Source organism: Lissotriton vulgaris, chromosome 6, assembly GCF_964263255.1.
Source record: "Lissotriton vulgaris chromosome 6, aLisVul1.2, whole genome shotgun sequence".
Taxonomy (NCBI): domain Eukaryota; kingdom Metazoa; phylum Chordata; class Amphibia; order Caudata; family Salamandridae; genus Lissotriton; species Lissotriton vulgaris.
Window position 1 is genome coordinate 1125956915 of NC_141694.1, and position 25954 is coordinate 1125982868.

At 40.5% G+C, this 25954-nt stretch overlaps 1 protein-coding gene across 2 annotated transcripts in view; it reads right to left on the minus strand.

Annotated features, from left to right (window-relative positions):
• Nucleotides 1–7101: 7101 nt before the first annotated feature.
• The window catches only part of NANP (N-acetylneuraminic acid phosphatase), an 86951-nt gene continuing 68098 nt past the window's right edge, over nt 7102–25954 (minus strand). For both annotated transcript variants that reach the window (XM_086927217.1, XM_086927216.1), the window contains exon 3: nt 7102–9799. In XM_086927217.1, the coding sequence (XP_086783343.1) occupies nt 9164–9799 (636 nt within the window). In that variant the 3' untranslated portion in view covers nt 7102–9163. The remainder of the gene's footprint in view (nt 9800–25954) is intronic.

Below are 25954 nucleotides of genomic sequence, written 5' to 3' on the forward strand. Positions count from 1 at the left end.
ACTCTGAAGACATCTTTTTATGCTTTTTACCAGGCCAAAGGTACCCTGAATAAAGCAAATCACCAAACAAACAGGAGAAACCGTCAGGCAATTTTAAACATAGATGCCATTGAATCCTCTAAAAATAGCTCTGCTAAAGCAACGGCGCCAAACCCACCCATACACACTGGGGGTATTGGGTGAGGACACAAGGATGAAGCGTGCCACCAGAGGTACTGGTGAGTAAGGGTCTTTTAAAATACTTTCCATTTTTTCTAAAGGCGGTACCAGAGATGTTCAGTCACAGGAGTTATTTATCCTACGATATAGGTTGTGAAAACATTGGAAGCAGAGGGGACTCAGCACTGTTGCTTCCGTCCACTCATTTCATTTGATTTGCAATTCAAATGCAGTGCAACTTCTAAAGGGGTATCTTATTATATAACAGTAAACTTTTCTTCAGAACAGGAAGGTGGCATGATCAGTGAGAAAGATAAGAGTATCTACAATAAAGATCATTACCAAAGGTGAGTAAATTTTTCTTCTGGTGGATACTTCTATTTGCTGAGTCCTCTACTTTAAAAAGAATCTCAAGCAATGCTCTCTTAGTAGAAGGGTCTGAAGAAAACTCGGATGAGGAAATCCTGCAGGATGGAAAGGTCAAAATCCCCATCTCTCCTCCACTCCGAATTCAAACAGCTATGTTTGGCAAAGATATGGAGGGAAGACCATGTTGCTGCTTACAATATCTGCAACCGGCACTCCCCTGGAACATAGTGTTGTAACCTCAATGATTACTGGAAACAGGTTGAGTTGAAGTGATTGATTTATTGATATAGTAGATCTCTACACAGCACGTCATCTGCTGTTCAAGTTCAATCCAGTACAGTTCCTCCGGCATTGAAACATAACATACTATATCTAATGACATCACAAACCCAATGACAGCAATAGCTTGACATCAGTAATATTAATAATTAAGACTAATTTAATATACAGAATAGACTACCATACACATTGTGCCTAGAATATAACATACCTCCTTTTCTACAAATAAAAACATTATACAATAAACATTCTTAAATAATTGTCAACGAAATAAAAGTGCAAAATCAAAAAAAGCTTAATCACAAAACCTATGAGGAATTATAGACACTCTAGAACTTTTTCTTCTTAGTACAGAAGAGTTAGAATGCTTGGTGTCATTACTGATCTGTAATTTAGAACCATCAGATTTAACTTTGACTATCTTTGACACATTCCACCAAAACCCACCTTCCACTTGGACACAATTGTTCCCAATTCTAATAACATGCAGTGGGCCACTGAACTTTCCTTTTCCTTTCTTAGTGTGCACAGGATTCCTGATCCTTACAAGATCACCCACACACAAATGAACTATTTTAACACTTTTCTTCTTGTCAAACCATGTTTCTCTTTATTTTGCATGATGTCTACATTAGACTTTACACTCTCCATATTTGACTCAACATCTACCAATGAGTCAATCCATTTGTTCATCCATCCAGGACGGAAGCTGGTATTAGCTTTCCTTCCTCTTAGAACTTCAAAAGGAGAACATTTTGTGGTAGAATGTGGTGTGGTCCTATAGAACCACAACATACTTTCCAGGGCAATATAACAACAATGCCCCTGCACTATACAATGGTGTGACACTTATGGTGGTAACAATATTGCAGAAAGATTATTTCGTAAATACACATCCACATTTACAAGATGACTGTAGAGGATTAGTTAATCCAGGTTCAGATGCAAGAGTTCCGTTAAAGAAAGAAAATGTTCAGTTCTTGGTGTAAAGAAAATATATAGGTTTATTGTTCCTTTGTTAGTGCCAACACGTGTTTCATCGCAGGGAACCTACTGCGAATCTTCAGGGCTTTAAAAGAGAATATGCCAACTTAATTTAGGAAGTTGTTCGTCGTCCTTATCTGGACGAGATTGTAAATAGTGGACCCAAGTATGGCGGAAGAATGTGGCACGCTATCCGCGTGTTTGCGGAATCTTGTTCGGTTTAGTGTGTGTCTAAAACCGGGAGGAGTAGACAGTAATGCAAAGGGTCTTGTGTAGCAGGACCAACGTTCGATGAGGGCGAGTACACCTTCTTAGTCTTAGACTCCCTCTTGTGTTTCCCGGTGCCGTTTTCAGACAAAACATCATGTTTCCCTCTGACCGCCCACTTTATACATTCACCAACAACTCTGTTCATTCTCTCCACTAGACCATTTCCCTGTGGATAATATAAAGCACTTTTGAGATGTTTAATTCCACTGGCTTTGAGAAAACACTCGAACTCTTGACTCACAAACTGAGAAACATTATCAGAAACCAAAAACTGAGGAAACCCTTCACTCAAAAAAACTTCTTTTACAAACTTGATGACACTAGAAAAACTAGCCTCCCTGACAACCTTGATCTCTGGCCACTTTGAAGAATAGTCGATTAAAACAATGATAAATCTCATATTCACAGGTAAAGTTTCATAAGGACCCATAATGTCGATCCCAACTTTAACCCATGGTCCAGAGGGACACTCAATAGGAGACAAAGGTGGTATACTAACTTTTAGTGTTTTCTCTGATAAAGAGCACACAAGACAATTTTCCACTGCTGTTCTGATTTCATTGTCCATTCTTGGCCACCAAAAATGTTCACGAACTCTCCTTATAATAAGAGATATCCCTAAGTGACCTTCATGAGACTCTTTGATTATAACAGGCCTAAGCAAATGTGGAGGAACTACTTTATCACACCTCATCAATAAATTGTCTTCAATTGTTAATTCTGACTCAACCTTCCAATAAGGTTGAAGTTCACAAGAGAGAACCCTTTCCTTCGGCCAACCATTTTTCACATGCACACAAACATCTTGTAGTAAACTATCCTTCGAAAAGGCCAATCTCCACTCTTCCTCAGATCCAACAGCCAAAATGGGAACGTCTACGGATGCTACGAAACAATCTTCATCATCCTCATCATTCAATTCATGAAACCCTGTTCCTTCACTAACATCTGAACATTGAGGAAAACGTGAAAGATAGTCAGCTCTGATGTTTTTTCCTCCAGCAATATTTGTAATATCGAATTGATACTGTAACAGTTTGCTAACCATCCTGGTAATCCTTGGTGTGCAACATTTGCTATGACCTGAAGACAATATTGAAACCAAAGGTTTATGATTTGTGACTAGATCAAAACGTTTGCCCCAAACATATGGACGATATTTATCAATAGCCCACAAACATGCTTAACAGTTCTTTTTCAATGACAGAATATTATATTTCTGAACTCCTGAGAACCCTTGATGCAAAAGCAACAGTAACTTCTTGATTTCCAGCTTGTTGAGTAAGAATTGCTCCCAACCCCACTTTGCTTGCATCAACAGTAATACGACACGGTAGTTCTGGGTCAAAAGGTGGAAGAGCATCACTTTTTTTAAGAGCCTCTTTAACTGCACTAAAAGCACAGTCGCATTCCGACGACCATACAAACTTAGTGGAAGTTTTAAGAAGATTGCTGATAGGTCTGACCATTGAAGCATAATTATTGATAAATCTAGAGTAATACTCCAGTAACCCCAATAGTGACTTAACACTGGTCTTATCATTATGTACAGTTGCATTCATAATGGCATTAATAAGACCTTGTCTGGGCTTAACTCCTTCATGAGATAGAAGGTGTCCAAGATATTCAATTTCATCACATGAAAATTTGCACTTTTCATTTTTCAAAACCACACCATTTTTTTTTTAAATTTCTAAAACTTCTCTGATGATGTTGTCATGAGACATTTTGTCCTTGGCATAAATAAGGACATCATCCTGAAACACCAGGACCCCATCCACACCCTTCAACATATTCTGCATGACCCTCTGGAACACTGACGCTGCAGATGCCAACCTGAAAGGCATCCTCTTCTAGCGAAAGGTTCCAAGAGGTGAAACAAAAGCTGTTTATGAACGCGAATCAGGGTGAAGTTCTATTTGGTGGTAGGCACTAGCCAAGTCTAACTTCGAAAAGACTTTAGCACCTTTGATACTTGAAAACAAGTCTGTTATTTTTGGCAAGGGATGAGAATCAATCCAAATCTCCTTGTTGAGTGATCCGAGATCCACACATACCCTCAACTTCCCATCCCGTTTTCTTGCCACCACTAAAGGCGACAACCAAAGGGACGAATCTGTTGGTTCAATGATCCCCATATCACACAGGGAGGAAAGTTCTTTGTTAAGATCCTCTCCAACGCTGAACGGGACACTCCTGAGTTTATGTTTAATGGGTGTAGCACCCTCTTTTACAATTATTTTGTGCTTGAATCCAGCAATTTTTCCCAATTTATTGCTAAACACAGTTGGAAACTCATTAGACCATCTAGAACTCTCTTCTTCACAAGTGACCAGCATAACTTGTTCTTTTGTCACTGGTCTCAATTGCATCCCAAACAAACTCTGGTGAAACCAGCCTAATATATTCAGTCCTTTGACAGCAACATAGATCTTGCCTCTAATTTTCTTTCCTTTAAATACAAGAAAATCTTCTATGAACCCAATTAAGTCAATCTTACGTCCCTCATAAGAGACAGGGGATCTATCTGGCGGAAAAAGTTTTCTATCACCCCATGTATCACAAAACAATTTTTGTGTGATCATGGTAATTCTGGCACCAGAATCTACTAGTAGATTAAGAATCTTATCACCTACAGTGATTTTAACTATAGGGTCAACACAAGATGATGGATCTCCCGTAAGTGGTATGTCAGATTCATTGGACACTAATTGATCTTGCACAACAGAAACAATCTCCCCTTCGGAGTCATTGTCGTCTGATTCTAACACACAGGCTATAGATTTCTTTTGAAACTTCTTTTTCAAACACACAGCAGCAAAGTGTCCAACCTTCTTACAGTAATTGCATATTGAATTCAATGCTGGACACTTGGACCCCTTCCCATGAGAAGAACTCCCACATCGTAAACAGACATTGCTAGGTATAGAGTTTTCGAATTTTGTTTTAGAAAAACTGCTGTTCCCTTTTTTTACAAACGTATTATTTGCATTTGTTTTTTTAATAGGGCCTACAAAATTGATAACTTCAGTTGGTTTGTCCTCTAACTCCTTAAGGGATGTATGCAAAGTTTCTATGCTTTTCTCAACCTTGTTTCATCTAGTAAAGGATTATCCATGGATAACAGTTTTTGCCTAATCTGTTTACAATTTCCCACAAATTGATCGCGGATCAATTGTTCTGTGAAATTATCGAAAAGACACACAGAAGCAAGTTTTCTCAGAGCTGAGATGTAACCATCTACATCTTCACTCTCAGATTGCTTCCTCTTGAAAAATTTGTGTCTAAGCACAATCAAATTAGGTTCTTTATCAAAACGTATTTTGAGTTTTGCAACAGTGGACTGATATTCATCTAAAATATCTCCATTATCAGGTAAGTCAGGTAGATGCTTCAAAAAATGTATCTACCTTCAAATCCTAACGAATGTAATAATAGCCATTTCTTTCTCTCTGGCCGATACCTTAAGGCACCAATTGCACCTAAATACGTCTCACAGGCATCAAACCAAACATCCCATTTTACAAGAGGTTGCCCTGGAGTCTCGAGAAATGAAGGTGGAGCATTAACAGATTTTAAAGAGAACATTGTTTAAAAACATGCACTATTAATAATATTACGAAAATAAACTCCTAAACAAGATATATATTTATAAAGCACCTAGATTGTAGTATTCGTTTGATACTATATTTAAAATTGCAAATGCTAAATGTCAAAACTATGCAAATAATGGACAGCTTCGATATAGTTATTTTAAAGAAAACTTGTAAATAATGACATGCAATTCACTATAATCCGCTTGAGTACATGTACAAAATTATCTTGAATACGCTTTAAATATCACTATTATTTTAATATCTAAAGTGTGCAAATCACTGTGATCTGCTTGTTGAGCAAAGTTTAAGAATGTTGAAATATTGACTAAAAGTCCAATTTCTTCAACTAATAATAATCACCCTTATGACATACTTGAATTCCTGAAGAAAAAAAATAAGCCTCGTTACATAGTTGAATACTTGAAAGAAAGAAAAATCTTAAAACAAAGGAATGACTATTGTGATGTCACTCCAAGGAATGACTATTGTGATGTCACTCTCAAGAATTCCTCATCGAAAGCAATAGAAAATGGCGGATTGTTTGGCAAATTTGACGTGGTTGGCATGCACAAAGTCTCGCGTTACAGATGACATGAGCAGAAGAAACGAGACAGGATGATTCCCAAACACTGTGCGCGTGAAACTGCACACTCGGAATACCAACGAACACAGGTAGGATATTTTCGAAAGTACACAGCAAACTGAAGATAAGATCCTAAAAAATGTGATTTATTGAAATTCAGTATGTTTTAAGTGAAAGTACAAACACTTGATAAATTATCGAAATCCATCAATATTTAAAAATTGAGGCGATAAAAAAATGCAATAGAACTGCGCTGTACTACGCAATGAAAATATGGTTGAACTGTACTGTGCTTGAAGACTCCTTCTCCCTTTCTTTTTAAAACAGTCACGATACAGTCAAAAAGAATAGACTCAACAGCCACAGTCAAAGCGAAAACAAACAGCTTATGTGAATGAAACACTAGTATTCCTTGTTGGATAACTTCGTGGACTCTGGTATCGACACTAGAAGTTTGAAACCCTCGTATCTCTTTTTTGATTATTCCGTGGTCTTTGGCATTGACGCTTGTCGAAAATTATGCGTGATGAATGTCACTTCACTAAGCACCCTTAAATAATTAGTGCAAATACACGTATTGATTGATATTAGATTGATCTCAAAAGCCATTAGGGCAAGCCATCATAGATAAAAGCGGCAAGTCAAATAAAAATGGACTTATCTTTCAATCTGGTAGATGATTCGTGGAGGAAGGGAATAGATATACAAGCTGTTGATGCCAAAAGAGAAGTCCAGAGCCTTGTAGTAATTGATGATTGAAGGTTAGCAGATGATAAAGTTGAGAGATTGAAGCGCAGGTTCTGCTGTGTGGAGTCCTCGTCGCCAAATTTTGTTGTAACCTCAATGTTTACTGGAAACAGGTTGAGTTGAAGTGATGGATTTATTGATATAGTAGATCTCTACACAGCACATCATCTGCTGTTCAAGTTCAATCCAGTACAGTTCCTCCGGCATTGAAACATAACATTCTATATCTAATGACATCACAAACCCAATGACAGCAATAGCTTGACATCAGTAATATTAATAATTAAGACTAATTTAATATACAGAATAGACTCCCATACATATTGTGCCTAGAATATAACACATAGCTGTAGATAACTTCTCTATAGTGGAGTGTGCTCGGAAATCCTCAGGCAGCGCTTTCTTTGCCAGTGCATAACAGATGTTGGTACACAAGATAATCCATTCAGTAAGAGTTTATGAACCACATTTCCCTTTTTATTGCCAACATAGTCAATGGATAGCTAGTCATTAGATCAAATCCAATGAAGTGTAGCCAGGCATGACTATGGAGGAGCTCATTAGCGTGCAGCTATGGAACCAGCCCTTATAATAGGACGCAAAGCATCTAAGCCCATCTTGGACAACCTTTGCAAAATGAGCTCGAAGATGATCGGGAAGGTTCAGAAATACTCGATCTGCCATGTCAAAGTTTGTGGGTATGATGTCCTAGTAAACAAGCAGCATTTAAAGATAACAACACTAGGCTTCCCATTGAGACTGCTTTCTTTCTCACCTCTTCAACCTTTTTAAATTTCCTGCCCGGTGGGTGAGTAGGAAAAGCATGAGGAACCTTGACTTTCTACTCCAACAACTGCTACCGTCTTCCTCAGCACAAGTCATGAATGGTTTCGCTTTGCGCTCCTGGATTGCCTTAGGGTGCATTTGGATGCAAAAGGCACACAACATGTTACACCTAGAACCTACGACCAGTTGTTGTGTAGGTTATAGATGAACATATGACCATAACACCGACAACATGGCATCAAACAATCTTTTCAATGGAGACACACCTACCCTGATAAATGCAACAAAACCATTTATGAAGTTCCCAAAGTTTTCCTCACAAGAGGTGACGTAAAGGTCCAAACCCCCCTCAAAAGGTGTGGGAAATTGTAACTGACATCAGGGAGCAGAGCACAGCGCTTTATAGCTCTGATGACGTAACTACAGCTCCAAGCACCTCGCTGACCTGGTGTCAGTGCCTCCTAATGGCATCGGAGAACTATTCCAAATTTTTCATTACTACTCAATCCCCATGAAACATGGGGGAGATATATTCTGTTTTCCACAGACCATGTTAAACAGTTGTGAAAATCTATTAACCTACTAGTTTGTTAAATTGCAATGTACTTTCCTTGATTTCTGCATTACTTTCCATCTTGTAACATTTTTGTTTCCCCAGCACGGGAAGTAAACCAAGAAATTCAGGCAACCTAGCAAACTTCTAGTGCATATGTTCACAACAACCTACTCACACTCAAATAAGGTAAGCAAAAATTTTGAGAAATGGGTATCTGGGTTTTAACATTAAACCAGTTGCATATTTTCAGCATGCAGCAGGGGGACTGCACCTAGCAGACTTGGAAAAAAGTGCAAGCTTTGTCTCCCTAGATGAACAGCTTGTAGTAGAAGTACATCAGCCAGGTCTTCCCTTGACATTGTGACACAAAAATCAGTCCTATATTGATCCAAGGAATATACTGAAAGCAATATGTAGGCTGGCAGAGGAAGCTGTGTGTTTGGTTGGTGTTTGTGGTAGTTGGATTGCAGAGAAGTGGTGATCTGCATGCTTGCTTCTGTTCATGTTCTTTTAGTGTTGTTCAAAAGACTAACATCAAATTGTAACTCGGCTTTTCAGTGGTACAATACAAAAAAGCACGTAACACTTTGGCATCAATTCATCTGATCATTTTTGTTAATATGTACTCAAATTTCATTCAGTTCATCAACATTATTAATTGGTCACTACAAACAATGTTTGATCCACTACTTCATTTAAACCACTTTACGTGATGCATAGATTATATGGAAAAAAGGTGTGAAACCAGTAACGTGGTGATACAACAAAATGAGAATTAACTTCGATTTTGCCAACACTGTGTGCATGTTATTGGAGCTTCATTTTCTTCCCTGCTTAAGTTAGGATAGCAGGTAGGTCAAGCACAGAAGGAATGATGAAGTCCGGTGCAGGGAGGGGATTATCTTTTCTTCCCATTTGTGCCGCATTATTGATCCAGACAGTTGCTTTTAAGCCAGCATTGAGCCCTCCCTGAATGTCTGTGTCTAGGCTGTCACCAACCATGACACATTCTTCAGGCTTTACTCCAAGTATGTCACAGCAATGCTGGAATATAGAAGGAGATGGCTTCTCCTCTTTATGCTCCCCACCCACAACAATGGCATCAAAGTATGACTTGCAGGCACATGCATCAATCTTTTCCCATTGCACATGTTTTTCCCCATTAGTCAACAGAAGCAATAGGCACATTTTCCGAAGTTCAGTGAGCATGTGCCTTGTATCCTCAGCTAATGTTACATGTTGCAGTCGTGTCGACTTCCACAGATCATAGCATTCTGCTGCCATATGTTTGGACACTGCTGAAGGCCGAGTTGCTTGAATCACTTCTTCCCAGTACATGGCCCGCTGCTTGTCAATATTCACGGTAGACGGATCAAAAGACTCATGGAGGAGTTTGGTTTGGTACTTTTCACAAAGGATGCTTGCTTCGTTCTCACTGTACTGATATTTACTCTTCAACAAATGTATAACCTGTGAGAAAACAAAATAGTTATTTGATAGTGAAACATTTCTATGCAGCTCTATTCTCCCACCACCACGGGTATGTGCAGTTGATCACCTGTGACAGGCAAACTCGGAGTACTGCAGATTTCCGAAACATATTTTTAACAGACAGTACGATGAACACATTTACAACTCAGGCCCAGCTCTAACTGTGGGGGAAGGGATTGTAAGTCTATGAAACAAGGCAGTAACTATACACAGGTCTAGAGAAAGCAGGTTTATTGAATGTATTCAAAGTACTACACATTGCCTCAGATATCTAAACTCTTCTTTTCGGAAGAAAATACTGAAAGGAGATCAAACATTTCTCAGTGGTAGAACTCTTCACAAGTGCAGTTTGCTACAAGTCGGACAGATCTCTGCAATAAATTAAATTAAGTAATTAAAAAAAGGTAGGTCTGCCTCTCAAATCAAATTCAAATCTGTATATGTTCCAATACAACAAGAAGGTAGGGGCTAGAACTGTCTGAGCTAGTGCTTGTTAAAGACTGGTCGTTTCTCTAGTACCCTCCTGTGCCATCAATTGTAGGATTTGGCTTTTACGAGCATTTATAAGATCCGTGTATGGCCAGGGCATATTGCAGAAAGTTATGCTGTGCCATGTCACAACATATATCGCAGGTAATGAAGAGGTTTAATGCAGTTAATGGAGTCATGTTTTACTTCACAATTTCACATGCATGGAATAAAGGTTTCACCCTGTGTCTACTGTGAGTATCACAGGTATACCTTTCTTTTCAGCTTACATGACATCAAAACAAGGCAAACCTGGCTTGTTGGGTTTGCCAGTGTTTATTTTCCATATATGTGAAATCATGGAATGAGAATCATCATTTTCATATTAGTCCTTGATACTGCTACATTGGTGGCGTATAGCACAAATTGTCAGACCATGTAACTTCTGCATGAACACCTTTAACACATTTCTGTCTTAACATTGTTTGCAACAAATGAGGAAATGAGGTTAAAGAATACATGAAAGAGTGATCTCTGGACACACATCTTGGCACCTCTGCTAAACTTCCCAAGTAAAAAAGGCCAACTAGGAGCAAAGGAGATAACAGCAAGGGCCTAGCCGAGCACACACAAACCTGTATTTTGTGTCTGGGAATAGATGATGGGGGCTGAACATCTCCAGCATTCTGCCCCTTATTTTAAATGTACATATGTTATATCAGGGGCACCTGGATGGGGGACGGGGAGGGGTGGAAGCAGCAGTGACTACTCCTCCAAGCTTACCCCCACCAGCCTTCAAATTGTAACTGTGGCAGTAGATGGCACACTGAACTATTTTGAACCACCGTCGGATGAGGCTTTTAATAAAGCGGCCCTTAGTGTTTCCTCGGGCTCCCCTTTGGATCCACAACCTCATAGGATATGGAAAACTCTTTCCGGCCCTGATCTGTAACCACTCCCTTATTAGTGGGTTAGTGCCAAGATGCTGGAAACAAGCAATAGTAACACGACTTTAAAAAAAAAACTTTGCTCGACCCGTCCTGTCCAAAAAACTATCGACCTAAATCCCTTCTACCCTACCCAGTGAAGATCATAGAGAGGCTAGTTAGCAGGACACTTTCGCAGTTTTTAGAAACCAACAATAAACTAGAGGATGTGCAATTTGGCTTCCGTCCAGGGCACTGGACAGAGACTGCCTTAGTGACTGCCCTGGATGGCCTTCGAATGTACGCGGACAGGGGACAATCAGCTATATTGATCTTGTTGGACTTGTCCGCCGCATTCGGTATGGTCAATCATGAGGTCTTATTGACTAGGCTTCCTGTAGTAGGGGGTATGGCACTGAAATGGTTTCAATCCTACCTAGTTAACAGACGACAGGCAGTAGCCCTCCCTCCCTCCCTATCGATCAGACTTCACAAATATCCAGCAGGGTGTTCCACAAGGGTCCGTGATGAGCCCAACTTTATTTAACATATATATGAGCCCATTGATGGCTGTCATTAAGTCACACAATGTTAATCTAGTAAACAATGCGGATGACACTTAACTTATCTTGTCGCAGGAAGAAACCATTCTATACCATTGGAAGACTTTCATGCTTGTATGCAGGACACCACACAATGGTTGAAAGACAATTACTTATAATTTAACAGCGATAAGACAGAAGTTTTACACTGCACAGTTTGGAAAGCCCCTCTTCCACGTTCTTCTAGGTTCTGGCCTATCCCCACGGATGTACCACAGACAACTTCAGAGACGGTGAGTAACCTGGGAGTTAGCTTTGACAATAAGCTGAGTTTAGAAACTAATGTGAACAAAACAGTTGGGAGTTGCTTTTCCCTGATAAGAATGCTTCGGAAAGTTCTTCCACTGCTACCTACACAGGCTAGAGCACTGGTAGTAGGGAGTCTCCTCCTAAGCAGACTGGATTACTGCAACTCTTTGTTGTTGGAGTCCCCAACATTTTTGATCGAGAGACTACAGAGGATCCAGATAATGGCAGCCAAGTTAGCTCTAATGAAATCAAGGTGCTCATCAGCCTCTCAGGCTCTTTCAGAGCTTCACTGGCTTCCTATTTTACAGAGGATACAATTCAAGTCACTCTGTATTGTTTTTAAGGCCCTGCATGGACTTGGGCCTCTACCATTGCAGAATCGATGTATCTGGATGCTTCCGGATACAATTCGCTCGGACTTCAACTTTCGAAAGAGAACACAGGCATCCATTGAATAAAGAGGTGGCTGGGGAAAACCTTGCACCCTGTGGCAGGCACCCCAAGGTGCCCGCCACACTGTGCATGGTTGGAAAGTGGGGGTCCCTTGGGTAACCCCATGGGCCTGATTCGGAGGGCCCCGTGTGAAGGGGGGCCTGCTTCGGGCCCCCAAAGACAGATTCCGGCAGCCGATTCGTTCAGGAAAACCCGAATCGGAACGGCTGTCCAAATCGGTCATAGTAATCGCTCACTCGTAAACAGAGTCCATAGAGCAGTACGATTCAGCTTCGAAACCGGTTTACGTGCATCCTAATTGGTCGTTGTGAACTGTATACGATTCGGTCAGGACCAAGGGTTTCGAATCGGATATGGCAAACCCGAATCAGATTCGGAGGCCTTCTGAATGGCATCACAATCGACCCCTTAGTGTCAAAGGTTAGTAGTTACAGTTAGGAAATAACATTTAAAAAACCATACAAATTCACTTAAGAAACCGAAGGTTACAGAGGTGATATTGTTAGGGAATAGAATTTTTAAAAACCTAGAAATTCACTAAAAAGGCCAAACGTTAAAGGGACGTTATAGTTAGGCTCAGACTATAACTTAAGCCCTGCAATGCACTGCTTATGACCTCACATATTACATCACCCATGACATGGTCAGTGACATCACTGATGACAGCTCAAATGATATCACCCAACATATTCCACAGAACCACTCATACACCCACACACACACACACACACACACACAAATTTCTCTCTTTATACACCCACTCATAGAGCCCTATCATATGACCAGTCACTCACCTGTACAGCCACTCACACACCCACACAGCCTCTCAACAGAGCCTCACCCATACAACCACTCACACATCCATAAACTACTTACATATCCATTCACACATCCATACAACTACTCACGCAGCCACTCACTCATACATACAGCCAATCCTACAGCACTCACTCTTCCATAGTCACTCTCATACCAACTCACTTAACTAAACACTCACTCAAACAGCCACTCACTCACCTATACAGCAACTTACACACCAAGTCATTCACTCAAACATTTATTAAGGCACCCACTTCCCCACGGTCGCCAGTAGATAGTTATAGTTAGGAGCTAGTTTCCATAGGGAAAGCACTTTTTGATTTGCTAATAACTTTGGTGCAGTTTGATGAATCATCATGACATTTTCAAAGGTAGTGTGCCAATCTCTTCAGCTGCTGTCTGGAAATTGGGGGAGTGATTCGTCAAGCAGGGGTCTATAAAAAGAGGGTCGCAAAACACGTTTTCCCCATCCAATTACTTGTAGGGATTTTAGACACGACAACAGCCCGAACCGCTAAACGGAATTACACCAAAATTGGCAGAAAGTTAGATCTTGGTACAGAAAGAGTGCTATTTGCAAATGGATGTCAAACTGATCAGTATTTTTCGAGTTAATAAAGAAAAAAAGATTCATGTACCTCTAGAGACATGGATTCACCACTGTGGACCCACGGATCCACGCACCAACTGCAATGCCGTGATTGGCTGGCTGCAACTTGAGAGAAAAGTTAAGGCTGCCATTTTGTGAACCGGGACATGGTTCCCAGGTGGAATCAACTAGCATTGGAATATAAGCAGTGGCGTAACAATAGCCCCCGAAGCCCCAACAATAGGATATGTTTTGTATCAAATATATTATTGTTTTTTATTGAATGTGTGCTTTTGGCTGGGAACGGATCTGCAGATTTGCACTCACACATGCACACATATACTGCGAGTAATACATCCATCTACTCACAGATACATACAGCCAGACACACACACACCAACACACACACCAGACACACCCACACTACTTCTCAAACACCCATTCACACACAGATATAGCCACTTCATAGTCACTTACAGAACCACACAGCCAGTGACTCATAGAACCACGCACATGCTCACACTACCACTCACACACCTACTGACACACTCATACAGCCATTTACCTACTCACAGATCCAGAAAACCACTCAAACAGGCACACACACACCCATTTACACATCCACACCGCCACTAACACACCCACTGACACACCCATATAGCCCCTCACACAGCCACTCACACACAGAGGCAGTGATACAGCTATATAAATTGTGATAAGATATATTTGTATTAATTGTGATGTTTTGTATTGAATGTGTGCTTTTGGTTGGGAACCGATCTGTCATGGATCCGCCTGCAACATAGCCTGCAGACCCCCTAATTGTCCAAGTATCTACTGCAGATCCACAGATCCAAGTGAGAAATGTGGGAAAAAAGAAGGATTTGAAAACAGAAAGAACCAGTGTTTGGAAAAAGGCTGGACTCTAAAAAGAGCATTTGTGTTTATGGTGTGCAGATGATAACTACACATAGAACAGGATGCAGACTTTTAAGTTGTTGATAAACCCCCTGTTGCCTATGTCTGTGAAATGGACTCAGTCTTTTCGATATAATCCATGCATATCGAAGCAGAAGTTGTTTTGTATATAGAGCCCATGTTGCGGTCTCGGAGAAATGAAATGCAGGAACTGCTTTATTGACATGTTTCCAGGTTTTCGTTATCTGCGGACAAAATTGGGTTGACCACTGCCACTTCAGTCTTTAGCAAATATTGAAGAACACCAAGGCAGTATGTGGGAAAAGTGGCATTAATTTACGCAAGGCATCCTTTAGGATTTCCAGTCCTACCCCAGTAATTGTGCCTAGGTCACTGCCACCACAGGGTACAATCATGAGGTCTGGTTGCTGGCGGCCGCAATGCTTTCAACCAAAAGCAGCAATTTATACCACTTTAACCCTCTCTGGTCAATACAAGTAATGTCTAAATTGGGTAATCCTGGTCTAGGTTGATGCCACTCTTTCTACCACTCTCTCTGTCCCAAAACAAAACTACTGCCCACAAGCCAGACACTAACCATTTTGGAGAAAAGCAGGAGTAGCAAACAGGAAAAGGCTGAGCAGAAAGAGGCAGATTTGAAGATGAAAGGCAGTTACAATGGAGGACAGCAAGTAAAATATAAAATAACAACTGATTGGATGGAGGAAATGTGTAAAGAACTACATTTAGGTAGTGATGTTAAGAAGTAAAAGTGACTGTGATTGGCTTTGGGAAAATAAAATAAGGTTATGTTGTTTGGGATATGCTTGGGATTGCAAACAGTCACTCACACCTGCTACAGTTAATGGGAAGCTAATATGCTGGTGAGGGAAGGTCTTGTGACCTTTTGACCTACTGGTAGCAGAGACTATTGGAAATATGGCTAGTATGGAATATGGGAATGGAACCAAAAGAGTGTGGGCAGAAGGAACTAGAGACTAAAGTGTGAAACTGAAACGCAGACTGGTGCACATAAATTGCTCATTAGGGAGTGCACGTCATGTAATAGACAATATTTTACAAAATAAATATTAATGAAAAAAAAATTAACAGCAGATTGTGAATGATCTTAAGGGCTGTTATGTGAATCAGCGGCTCTGCCATGGATTCACACGTGGGGGAGGGGGCACACTGAGTGCTGCTAAGGATCTGTGGATCCACAAAATATCTACCAAAGTGTGCTTCTTTACAGGAATCATAGAATGGGTTAAAAAACAGTACCCATTTAAAAGTGGTATAACAAAAAATTAAAGGAACTCTTTGATTTACTAAGTACAGGAGTATGGAAAAGAGCACAGTGGGAAAGGTAGCCATTATTGGTACTTTTGTACTGAGTGGAAGAGACTTGAGAGATTTCTGACTTGAGATTTGTAGCGGAAAACAGATATAAAAAAAGTTGGACAACAGCAAAGAGTAATTAGGTTGTATTATAAAAAGTATACAAAAAAAACACAAGTGCATATAAGCTGAAAGCTGAAAGAAAATGTGTAGCTTCTAAATACTACAATAGAAAGGCATAAAAGAAGGGAAGTTAGATGAGAACATTAACTAAAAATGTAGGGAGCAGCGAAGGAGGAAGAGGAATTGCTATACTGAAAATATAGTTATTTTATTAAGCCAGTATGAACGAATGTGTTTGAAATTAGATGTGGATGCTTGCTTATAGTATGTAATTTATTAGTATGTAATTTGTACCTACCCACACAGTCAGGCAGGCACTTACACACACAGTTACACTTCCACAAAAGCACTTATGTACCCACTACTCATATAGCCGGACAGTGACTGACAGACTCAATCACACATCCATAAAACCATTCACATACCCATTTACTCCCCTATACATCCACTTAAATAGTCATTCACACACCCCACCCATACAGGCACTGTCACACCCACTCACATCTATACAGCCATTCATGTACCCAATACTCAGTCAGTTACAAATACACTTACACACCCATACAACCCAGTTATACACACACTCAGATACGTATTCACAAAACCATACAGACACTCGTAGATCCAGTCAGACAGCAACCGAGGCACTTACACACCCAAACACCGCTTACGTATCCACCACTAACAGAGCCATTGGAAAAACAGTTACACACCCAAACACCCACTAACACAATTAACAGTCCATACAGCCACTTACATACCCATTTAGATACCCAGTCACTAACACACCTAGGAACACATGCACACAGATAATTATGCAACTAGTAACACACCCAGTAACACACCCACAGAGGCACTGATATACTCACTCACACATCTACTCAACCACCCAGTCACCCACCCTACAGCCACTCATATACCCATTTATACACCCCTAATCAGACACTTACACAGGCCCTTACACACTGACATAACCACTTATCTAGCTACTCACTTGCTTACAGTATGTAATCTAATAGTATCTGATATAAAGTTAACCCCTTCAGTGCTGATGACGAGTCCAGGCTCGTTATGCAGCACGGTGCTCGTGTGCTCATGACGAGCCTGGGCTCGTCATGAGCCGTGGAGCGCTCACACGCGGGGCTAATTCCCCCGCTGTGCTGAGCGTTCCATTGCGCGGGCGGGTTCATGACGAGCCCAGGCTCGTCATGAGCACACGAGCACCGTGCTGCATGACGAGCCTGGGCTCGTCATCAGCACAGCGACGCTGTGCGCGGCCCCCCTCCCCCCGCACCGCGGGGAAATTAGCCCCGCAGTGAAAGGGTTAAATGTATTTTATATTTGCTTTTCAGATATCTGCTTGTGTTTACAGTGGAGGATTTACAATGTTGAAAAAAACACAAAACTGAAGAAAGAGTACTATGTGCTTAAAAGTGAGAATAAAAAAAGGATATGATGGGGGAATATGCTGGGGGAAAAAGAGCTGCTGGTAAGCTAATGAGTTTGTTAAAGCAGTACATGGTAAAATGCAAAATGTGGAAAGCGTTTGGAATAAAAAGAGATGGTTCACAATCAAGGAGAGGGTGTAAGACAAAACATGTTATAAAAACACCTAATATGACAAGGAGGCATAAAGAAGTTAATGAAATAGGGTTGAGAATGTTTAGAATTTAGTATGAAAAATGAAGGGGTATAATTTTCCAAGGGGAATGGAAGCATACGTCTTGTACTGAGAAAGCTACTTACAACAGAATGAATACGTGCATGCAGCTGAAACAACTGGCCTCTGCTATGAGGTAAAAGAAAGTATTCCCATTGCAAAAGAGGAGATTATTCCTAGAAATGTAGAGGAAGAGATTGGTGAAGCAGTACAAGGAAGGTGTAGACATGCTCCTGTTTGTAAATGGGAGTGCAGTAGTTTTCGTACTATTCACCAGGAATCAATTGATATATTAAGAAACTTTCTACCTCAATTTACAGATAGAAGTGTAAAGCAGACAAATGCACTGTTGCAAGCATTAGATCCATGCAAAGTGAGGAAATATATCAATTTAAAAGGAGACTCATTGGTGTGTCTATACAGGAAAGTGTGCACACGCAGCTTTCATCATTTTCTAATGTTGGCTGCTCATCATTCAGAAATTCTAAATGTAGTTAGAAGATTTTACTTTGTAAAAAGTTAGGAGAAATTAATAAAGCACTTCCTTATGGTACAGTATAAGAAGTTGAACATTTTTGCGAAGATATTCATTTACATTTCTTTAGTCCTGAAGTGCAGTCTGGACAAAATGAGGAGTTGGTATACTTAGGTGCAAAGGAACACAACACAGATATTAGCAATGATAACTTTAGACAAAAAGTAGCCTGTTTAATGCTGTTTCTACAGAGAAACCAAACTATGTTTGTATATTTTTTTCAGCGAATCTATTACAAAGCCCTAATTCGAAATGTTGATGTGTGTTTAAAGAAGAAAAAAAAGAGAAAAGTGTCTTGAATTTGCAGCGTATTTTATTGTGAAGGAACGTTTTGATTTGTTGATTCGCCAGATCATGTGCAAGTATTGCTATGACAAAATAAAAGGACAACAGAATGTCTGCTAGAGTAATTGACAATAAATTAGAGGTGGCTGAAATTCCAGAGGAACTTCGACATCTGAATGTTTATAAAGGAATATTCAAACAATCTATACATCTTTTTAAAGCAAAAGTTCATATTAACCTAGGACTGAGAAACTACCACCCACTGAGCTTCAGAAAGGGCTTAAAGGTAGATTTGTGTATTACCATTAGGTATTAAAAGAAATATTTAAACTGTGGTTATAGAGAGCAATTGGAAATAACCTCTTGTTATTCTAGTGAGTCTGGCAGGAACTAGTGGGTGTAAATATGGTGAAGAAAGCGTCATTGTATCCCAAAGAGAATAATTTGCGATATAAAGATGTAGATGTTGAACATGGAAGTTGAATGGAGGAAGAGATGTTGCCTTCAAGTGGACAGTTTTTAAAAGTGGATAAAAATAGATCTCAAGTAATATATGAGCACTACATTATCCATCAACTGCATTCAAAATAGGTTATATGGGATGCCACTTATCTGTATCAGATTAAACAAGCTATAGGCGCTCCAACGAGTGTATAGGAGGAAAGTTTAGAGGCTCGATATTTTTCTCAACTATTCCCAACTGGAGTAGGCGGTCTGTATAATGACCATCCTGTGCAAATGCCTGCACCAGAGTATAGGTCAACAAGATTATATTCGGAGGACACTAGAATTCGAAAATGTATGTATTCCACCTCTTGTTTGAAAGTGATTGGTCTGGACTTTCATATGCTGTTAACCATATTCAGCGCTCAAAAAATGATATACAAAATTGCACTAGACCTGCAGGTCTAGTAATGTGAAACATCTACTGGGCCTAACTGAAATGCACTTGACCGCTGACTCTGAAAGTTGAGCAAATGTGACAAGTTAACATGATTTAAAAGCATGTTTATTGCTCATTCACTTTGTGAGCAATAAGATGCTTTTAAGTCTTGCTATCTTGTCACATTTGCACTGTTTTCTGAGGCAGAGGTCAAGTGTCAGTTTGTTAATACTATTCGCCAGAAAGGGAGAGTAGAACCAAAAAATAGCTCGTCCTTATTGAATCTGACTCACAAAAGCGAGTGGGCAAGTGGATTTTTCGAGCCCTGGTCTTCTTAAAACAGGACTTATACAAAATATGGCTGCAAAAGACGGTTAAAAAATTTATGGAAAAGATGAGAAGCTTGTGTACAATTTTATTAATTTGATGGCATGCCTACGTGAGAACAAGGAGTACTGGCATCATCCTCATAGTGAACTCAAGTGTATGTTGCTAAATTTAGGTGCACCAACTTGTTTGCAAAACTGCATGCGATGATTCACTTGAATTTTTGAGAGAAGCAAACTCTAACATTAAAGGTTTAGAATTGAAGACACCAGGAGAACCTTTCTCTTTGCATCCTGCAAATGCTTGCAGGTACTTTAATCACATTTCAAGCTATGTTGTCCTTCATCTGCAACAACACAAATTTACCTCTTAGAGAAATTACTCATTTCTTTTGACAGTTAGGAGGACTAAACAATATTAAGGGTTGGGGGGAGTTGCAGACAACACATTCACACAGAAACCGATTAATTCATAGCTAACCAGCATGAGAATCCCAGATCAAAAGGTGAATTTAAGGGACATCTTCTAGTTTCCTGGCTGGCAGTTAATACAATGGGTGAGCAGCAGCTACATAAGTGACTGTACCTTGATTGATGTTAATTTTAAAATGTATAATAAGAATAAATGTGTGAATAAAATGTATTTATGAACTTGTAAAAATGCTTTTTACTAAATCGAACTTATAGATGAAATTGTAATACAATTTATGAAAATTAAAAAATTGAAATGAACTAAAAAAACGAAGGTTGCAGGGACATTATATTTAGGCTCGATTTTACACACATGAAACCACAGACGGTCAGCAGTTATAGTTACCTGAGCTAACTATAACTTACGCCCCTGTAATGCACTGCTTATGACCTCACATATTACATCACTCATGACATGGTCAGTGATATCACTGATGGTCTAGGTTATTCTCAATAGTTTCAATCGTTCGCCAAAACAGATCACTAGCCCGATAGCTGAAAACCTTCAATCACACCAATTACACCAATTCTTAAGACAAGCACTGCAAAGCCAGTAGGTTTTGCCTATGTGAAATCTTTTATGCTTGTCAATGTTCTTTATTTTTATTTTTTATTAATTTTTTTAATGCAAGCTATTTCACAAGCACTGTGCAGGCAAAACCTAAAAAGCACAGCATGTTGAGAGAGCTCTGTTCCTTTATGACAACAGATTTCTGCTGTGGGGCGCTTCAATGCCATGGGTTAAAGTCAAATAAGGGCGGCAATTTAAATAGCATTTAGCACAGACGTCCAGTTAGCCATTTTGTAATAGAAGCTCAGAATTAACCATGTTTTAATGAATTTGAATGTAACCACTAAACAAAAATCTACCTTATTCGAGAAAACGGTTACAAATATTTCAGTATATTCGCATGTATTTAAAATCAATCATTGTGGGTACTAAGTCTATAGTGTCTTGCACAGCACTAAATCACTGATGGTCTAGGTTATTCTCAATAGTTTCAATCGTTCGCCAAAACAGATCACTAGCCCGATAGCTGAAAACCTTCAATCACACCAATTACACCAATTCTTAAGACAAGCACTGCAAAGCCAGTAGGTTTTGCCTATGTGAAATCTTTTAGGCTTGTCAATGTTCTTTATTTTTATTTTTTATTAATTTTTTTAATGCAAGCTATTTCACAAGCACTGTGCAGGCAAAACCTAAAAAGCACAGCATGTTGAGAGAGCTCTGTTCCTTTATGACAACAGATTTCTGCTGTGGGGCGCTTCAATGCCATGGGTTAAAGTCAAATAAGGGCGGCAATTTAAATAGCATTTAGCACAGACGTCCAGTTAGCCATTTTGTAATAGAAGCTCAGAATTAACCATGTTTTAATGAATTTGAATGTAACCACTAAACAAAAATCTACCTTATTCGAGAAAACGGTTACAAATATTTCAGTATATTCGCATGTATTTAAAATCAATCATTGTGGGTACTAAGTCTATAGTGTCTTGCACAGCACTAACTATCTGTTTACGTCTAAACATCCAAGCTGCTCATTGTGAACTGTAAGATGAGACAGAAGTGCAATGTTGTTACTAGATCCACATCAGCCCTTTTTAACTTTTCTAAGAGGTTGAGAGCTAGGCCCGTGGAGGCTATGCTTAAGATATACAAATCCAAGTGCTTAGCGATTGCCTCTTATGGGGCCGCTATATGGGGATACGTTCCTCTGAGTAAACTACAAGTGGTAGAAAACAGGTTTCTTAGATCCCTGTTGTCGGTTCCCCAGTCATCTCCGACACTCTCCTTACATGCTGAATTAGGCCTGGGCTATATTTTAGATCATTTAAATATGGCCCCGTTGATTTGTTGGGCGAAGACGTGGCTTAATGAGGAGATCACCCTTAATCATCGAATCCTAAAAGATTGTTTAGCCCTCGATAAGGTAGATAGGATCCCATGGCTGGCATACGTTAGAGCGGCGTGTGCCAGACTGGGTCAACCTGAATTGTACACAGCCCCTGAGGTAATACAGAAAAAGGATTTAGGATGGATTAAAAAGAGTTTTCTGAATCTGTTGTAGCAGGAAAGGGAGGAGCAGGAGCTTAGAAAACCAGGAGTAAGAAGAATTTACGTATTACAGACTTCTCTTTCTATTGAACCCTATTTGAAGATTGTTACTAATCAGTTTCATCGTTTTTTGCTGGTTAGATTTAGGTTCAATTTAATTCATCTTACTCTGGGCGTATTCCCCCAGTGGGGGAAACCGGAAGACACTGCACCATGCTCATGCGCCAAGTTCTCGACACAAGACACTCTCCATCTTGTAATGTTTTGTGAGAAATTTTCAAAAGCGCGTAAAAATATTTTAAATCCTATTCTTCGCGAAGCTGGTTTTGTGCAAGTGAGGCCTGCCCTTTTGCACTTGCAAATGTTGAATAGTGTGCGTGTCATCTTTAGCGTAGCTAGTTTCCTGGTGGCTGCGGCTCGGGTAAATAATAAAAGACTTATTTATATGTAATTGTACAGTAGGATTTATAAGGGGATTGTGGTCTTTTGAATATAAGAAACTTATTGATGCACTTTAAACCTAAGACACTCTGTGATGCACTTTAAATCGCAAATGCTGTACCTTAACTTTTTTCTTTCTGGTATGGGAGGAAGGGTGTTTTAAAACAAAGGTAGATTTAATGTTTGATCCTTGTGCTTTAAATAGTGTGTATATATATATATATATATATATATATATATATATATATATATATATGAAATTTATCTAAATCGAATGCTTATTTATTTATTGTTTTTAACTATTTTATAGACCGAGCATGTATGTACTGTTTATTTTTGGTGATTTTAATTAATCGAAATAAAGATTGTTTTGTTTGTTTTGATACAGGCTTTTCCTTTGTATACCATGCTTAGAAAAAAATTCAGCGGAATACAGCTTGGACAGCTGAGTCAGAGCAAGCGAGGCCTGTGCTCACACACAGCCCCCTTCTTCCAGCCAAGAGCTTCATGTGGCTCTTGAAGTCTTTCCTTGCCCCTTTCTCCCAGCTGCTCTGCAACCAGAGCCATAGTGTCATTATTGGCAACTTCCCCCACCCAGATCGCCCTGTAACTCTGCCTGCAACACAAAAGAAAACATTAAAACGTTCTAATGCCCTGTCCGCTAGCCTGCACGCGGGTAAGAGGTGGGGTGGGAGTCGGCGTGGCTGGTGCAACAGAGGACGCCAAGAGGGTGGGGGAGGCATATATACCCTCCCCCAAATCGGCGCACCGGATGTGACGCCCTTAGTGCGCCACGACGAGAGGACTCCTAACAGGAGCCCAACCACTAGTGCGGGGTGTGTTAGAGCCCAAAAGGCACTAATGGGCCTCCCTTTTAGGCTGGCCCCCTGCGGGGGCCGTGGGCAGCCACATAGTGCCATTATTGGCAACTTCCCCCACCCACAGTCTGAGCATGAGTGAATAAATAAATATTGACGACAACTTTTGCTAAGGGAAAATATTGCTGCAGGTTTATTCCATGCAAAAGTATGCAATATGGTGGGTTATCTTACTGGCGATCCAAGGGCAGGCAGATGTTCCAACCTATGCTGCCCCGCCCGCCTGATGAGCCAGCACTGTATGCCACCCGGTCAATGGTACAGGGCAGAGCGTAGCAGGGCAAACCGCTTGTTAGGTGATCGCTCCCACAATCAGCTTGCCTACTTTGGCTATTAGGGCGAAAAGGTTTTATACTTAACATTTTGCACAGTCCCTTTGATTGCTAAATCATGATGCACAGGAATGTTCATAACTAGAAGTATGTGACAATGGGCAAGGGTGTCCTCATGCACTTGCCATGCATCCCTTATTCCTTATGGGAATTTCGCCTGCTCAGCTCCCTCTGTGGATGAAACCCCCTCGGCTTACCAACTCAATGAACCTGCCTGATATAATACAGTGCGCCCTGTCTGCAATATGGTGCCTCACATTCAGGATTGACTCAGTCCTACTCTACCCCCATGCTAGATCCTTCCCAAATTAGGGAGGAGGGTTCACACTGCCCACCCTGTGCATCCCCAGCAGTGGAAAATTACCTGCTCCGTTAAATTTTAATTTTGTTGAATACTGGACGTGCCAAAAGTTATTTTTACATAGTAGCCTTTTGTGCTTGACACCTTGTTTCACCATTTATTGGGACAGCAGTACACTATGTTGTATGTTGGCTGACAGCGTCCTCACCCAGCGTAGCTAATATAGCTATCCAGGTGACGCAATTGAGCTTAACTGTAGCAACCTGTCACCTACCCTCGGTTCTGGGGTGCACTTACTTTGCCCCGTGTGACCAAATAATTGCACACCCCTTTGATTACTAAACCTTGGCGAACACCATGCTGGTGTCAATTCTGGTTTGAAAGAAAAAAAATTATTGTGCCCATTATTGGCAACACCTCACCCTTACATGTAATGACAACTTACGCAGCGCACCCCGCTTGGTTAAGTGCAATCGGATCACAGATGCACAGAACCTGCTGTCCATCTCTGACCCTGTATGCTCAAACCAGCAAAAGTTTTGAAATCCCAGGTTCCCAATTTCATGTTTAGCTGCAGTACACCTAAAGTGAACCAGCTGAGCGGTACCACAAACCACATTGGCCCTGAGAACCTTAAGAAGCACCCAATTTCCACCAGGGCGTGCCTCTAAATGAGACTAGCTCCACTAGCTGTAAGGCCAGAGACACACATATATTAAACCTTTATACTGGTTTTTGCCACTTGGCGCCCTTCTGGTCGGTGATGCAGAACCTCCTCCCTGCATAGTTGACCTTCATGCGTTGCCAACACACCACCTGTGTCCCTTGAATCACCCTACATCCTCCTGTGCAATAGTCATACTGCTGAGTGGGCAATCAATTCAACATCCCTCCTTTCCTGTCAGACTATTGCCTGTTCAGTTTAATCTGTTGTAACTGTACCCAGACTTCTCAGACAGCTTTATTGCTGCAATTCGAGCAGTTGCTGGTATAGAGGTAATCTCATGCTTGCAACTTGAAACTACAGCGAATTTACATTAATATGATACTGTGTATCTGAATGAACTATGCCCAGGTAATTGACATTCTCCCACGTGCAGTTGCTGTGAAACATTTTGGACTAGTCCATCAAATTCTGCCAGCCAACCCCCTGGGTGGAGTCTTGCACTCCCAACTACTGCTGGTGTAAACTACGGTCACGCCTACTGTTCAGTTGAATTTAGTCATTCATGACACTGACAACCACAGGGGCCTAATGCTGGGCTGTGTACATGCAGCCCAGGATGACCTTCAACAATCGGCTTGGTGTGGATGGGTGATAACATTGCCTGGCTGAGGTGCACTACCTTTGACAATCACTCCCAACAAGATTTGCCAATGCAGGTAGAAGTAAGAGTTATCCAGCCAGTCTTACTTCCTTCCCAGTTATCTGTGTATAGCGCTTGTTGGAGCATGACGCTTGTGTATTTTAAAAGTGC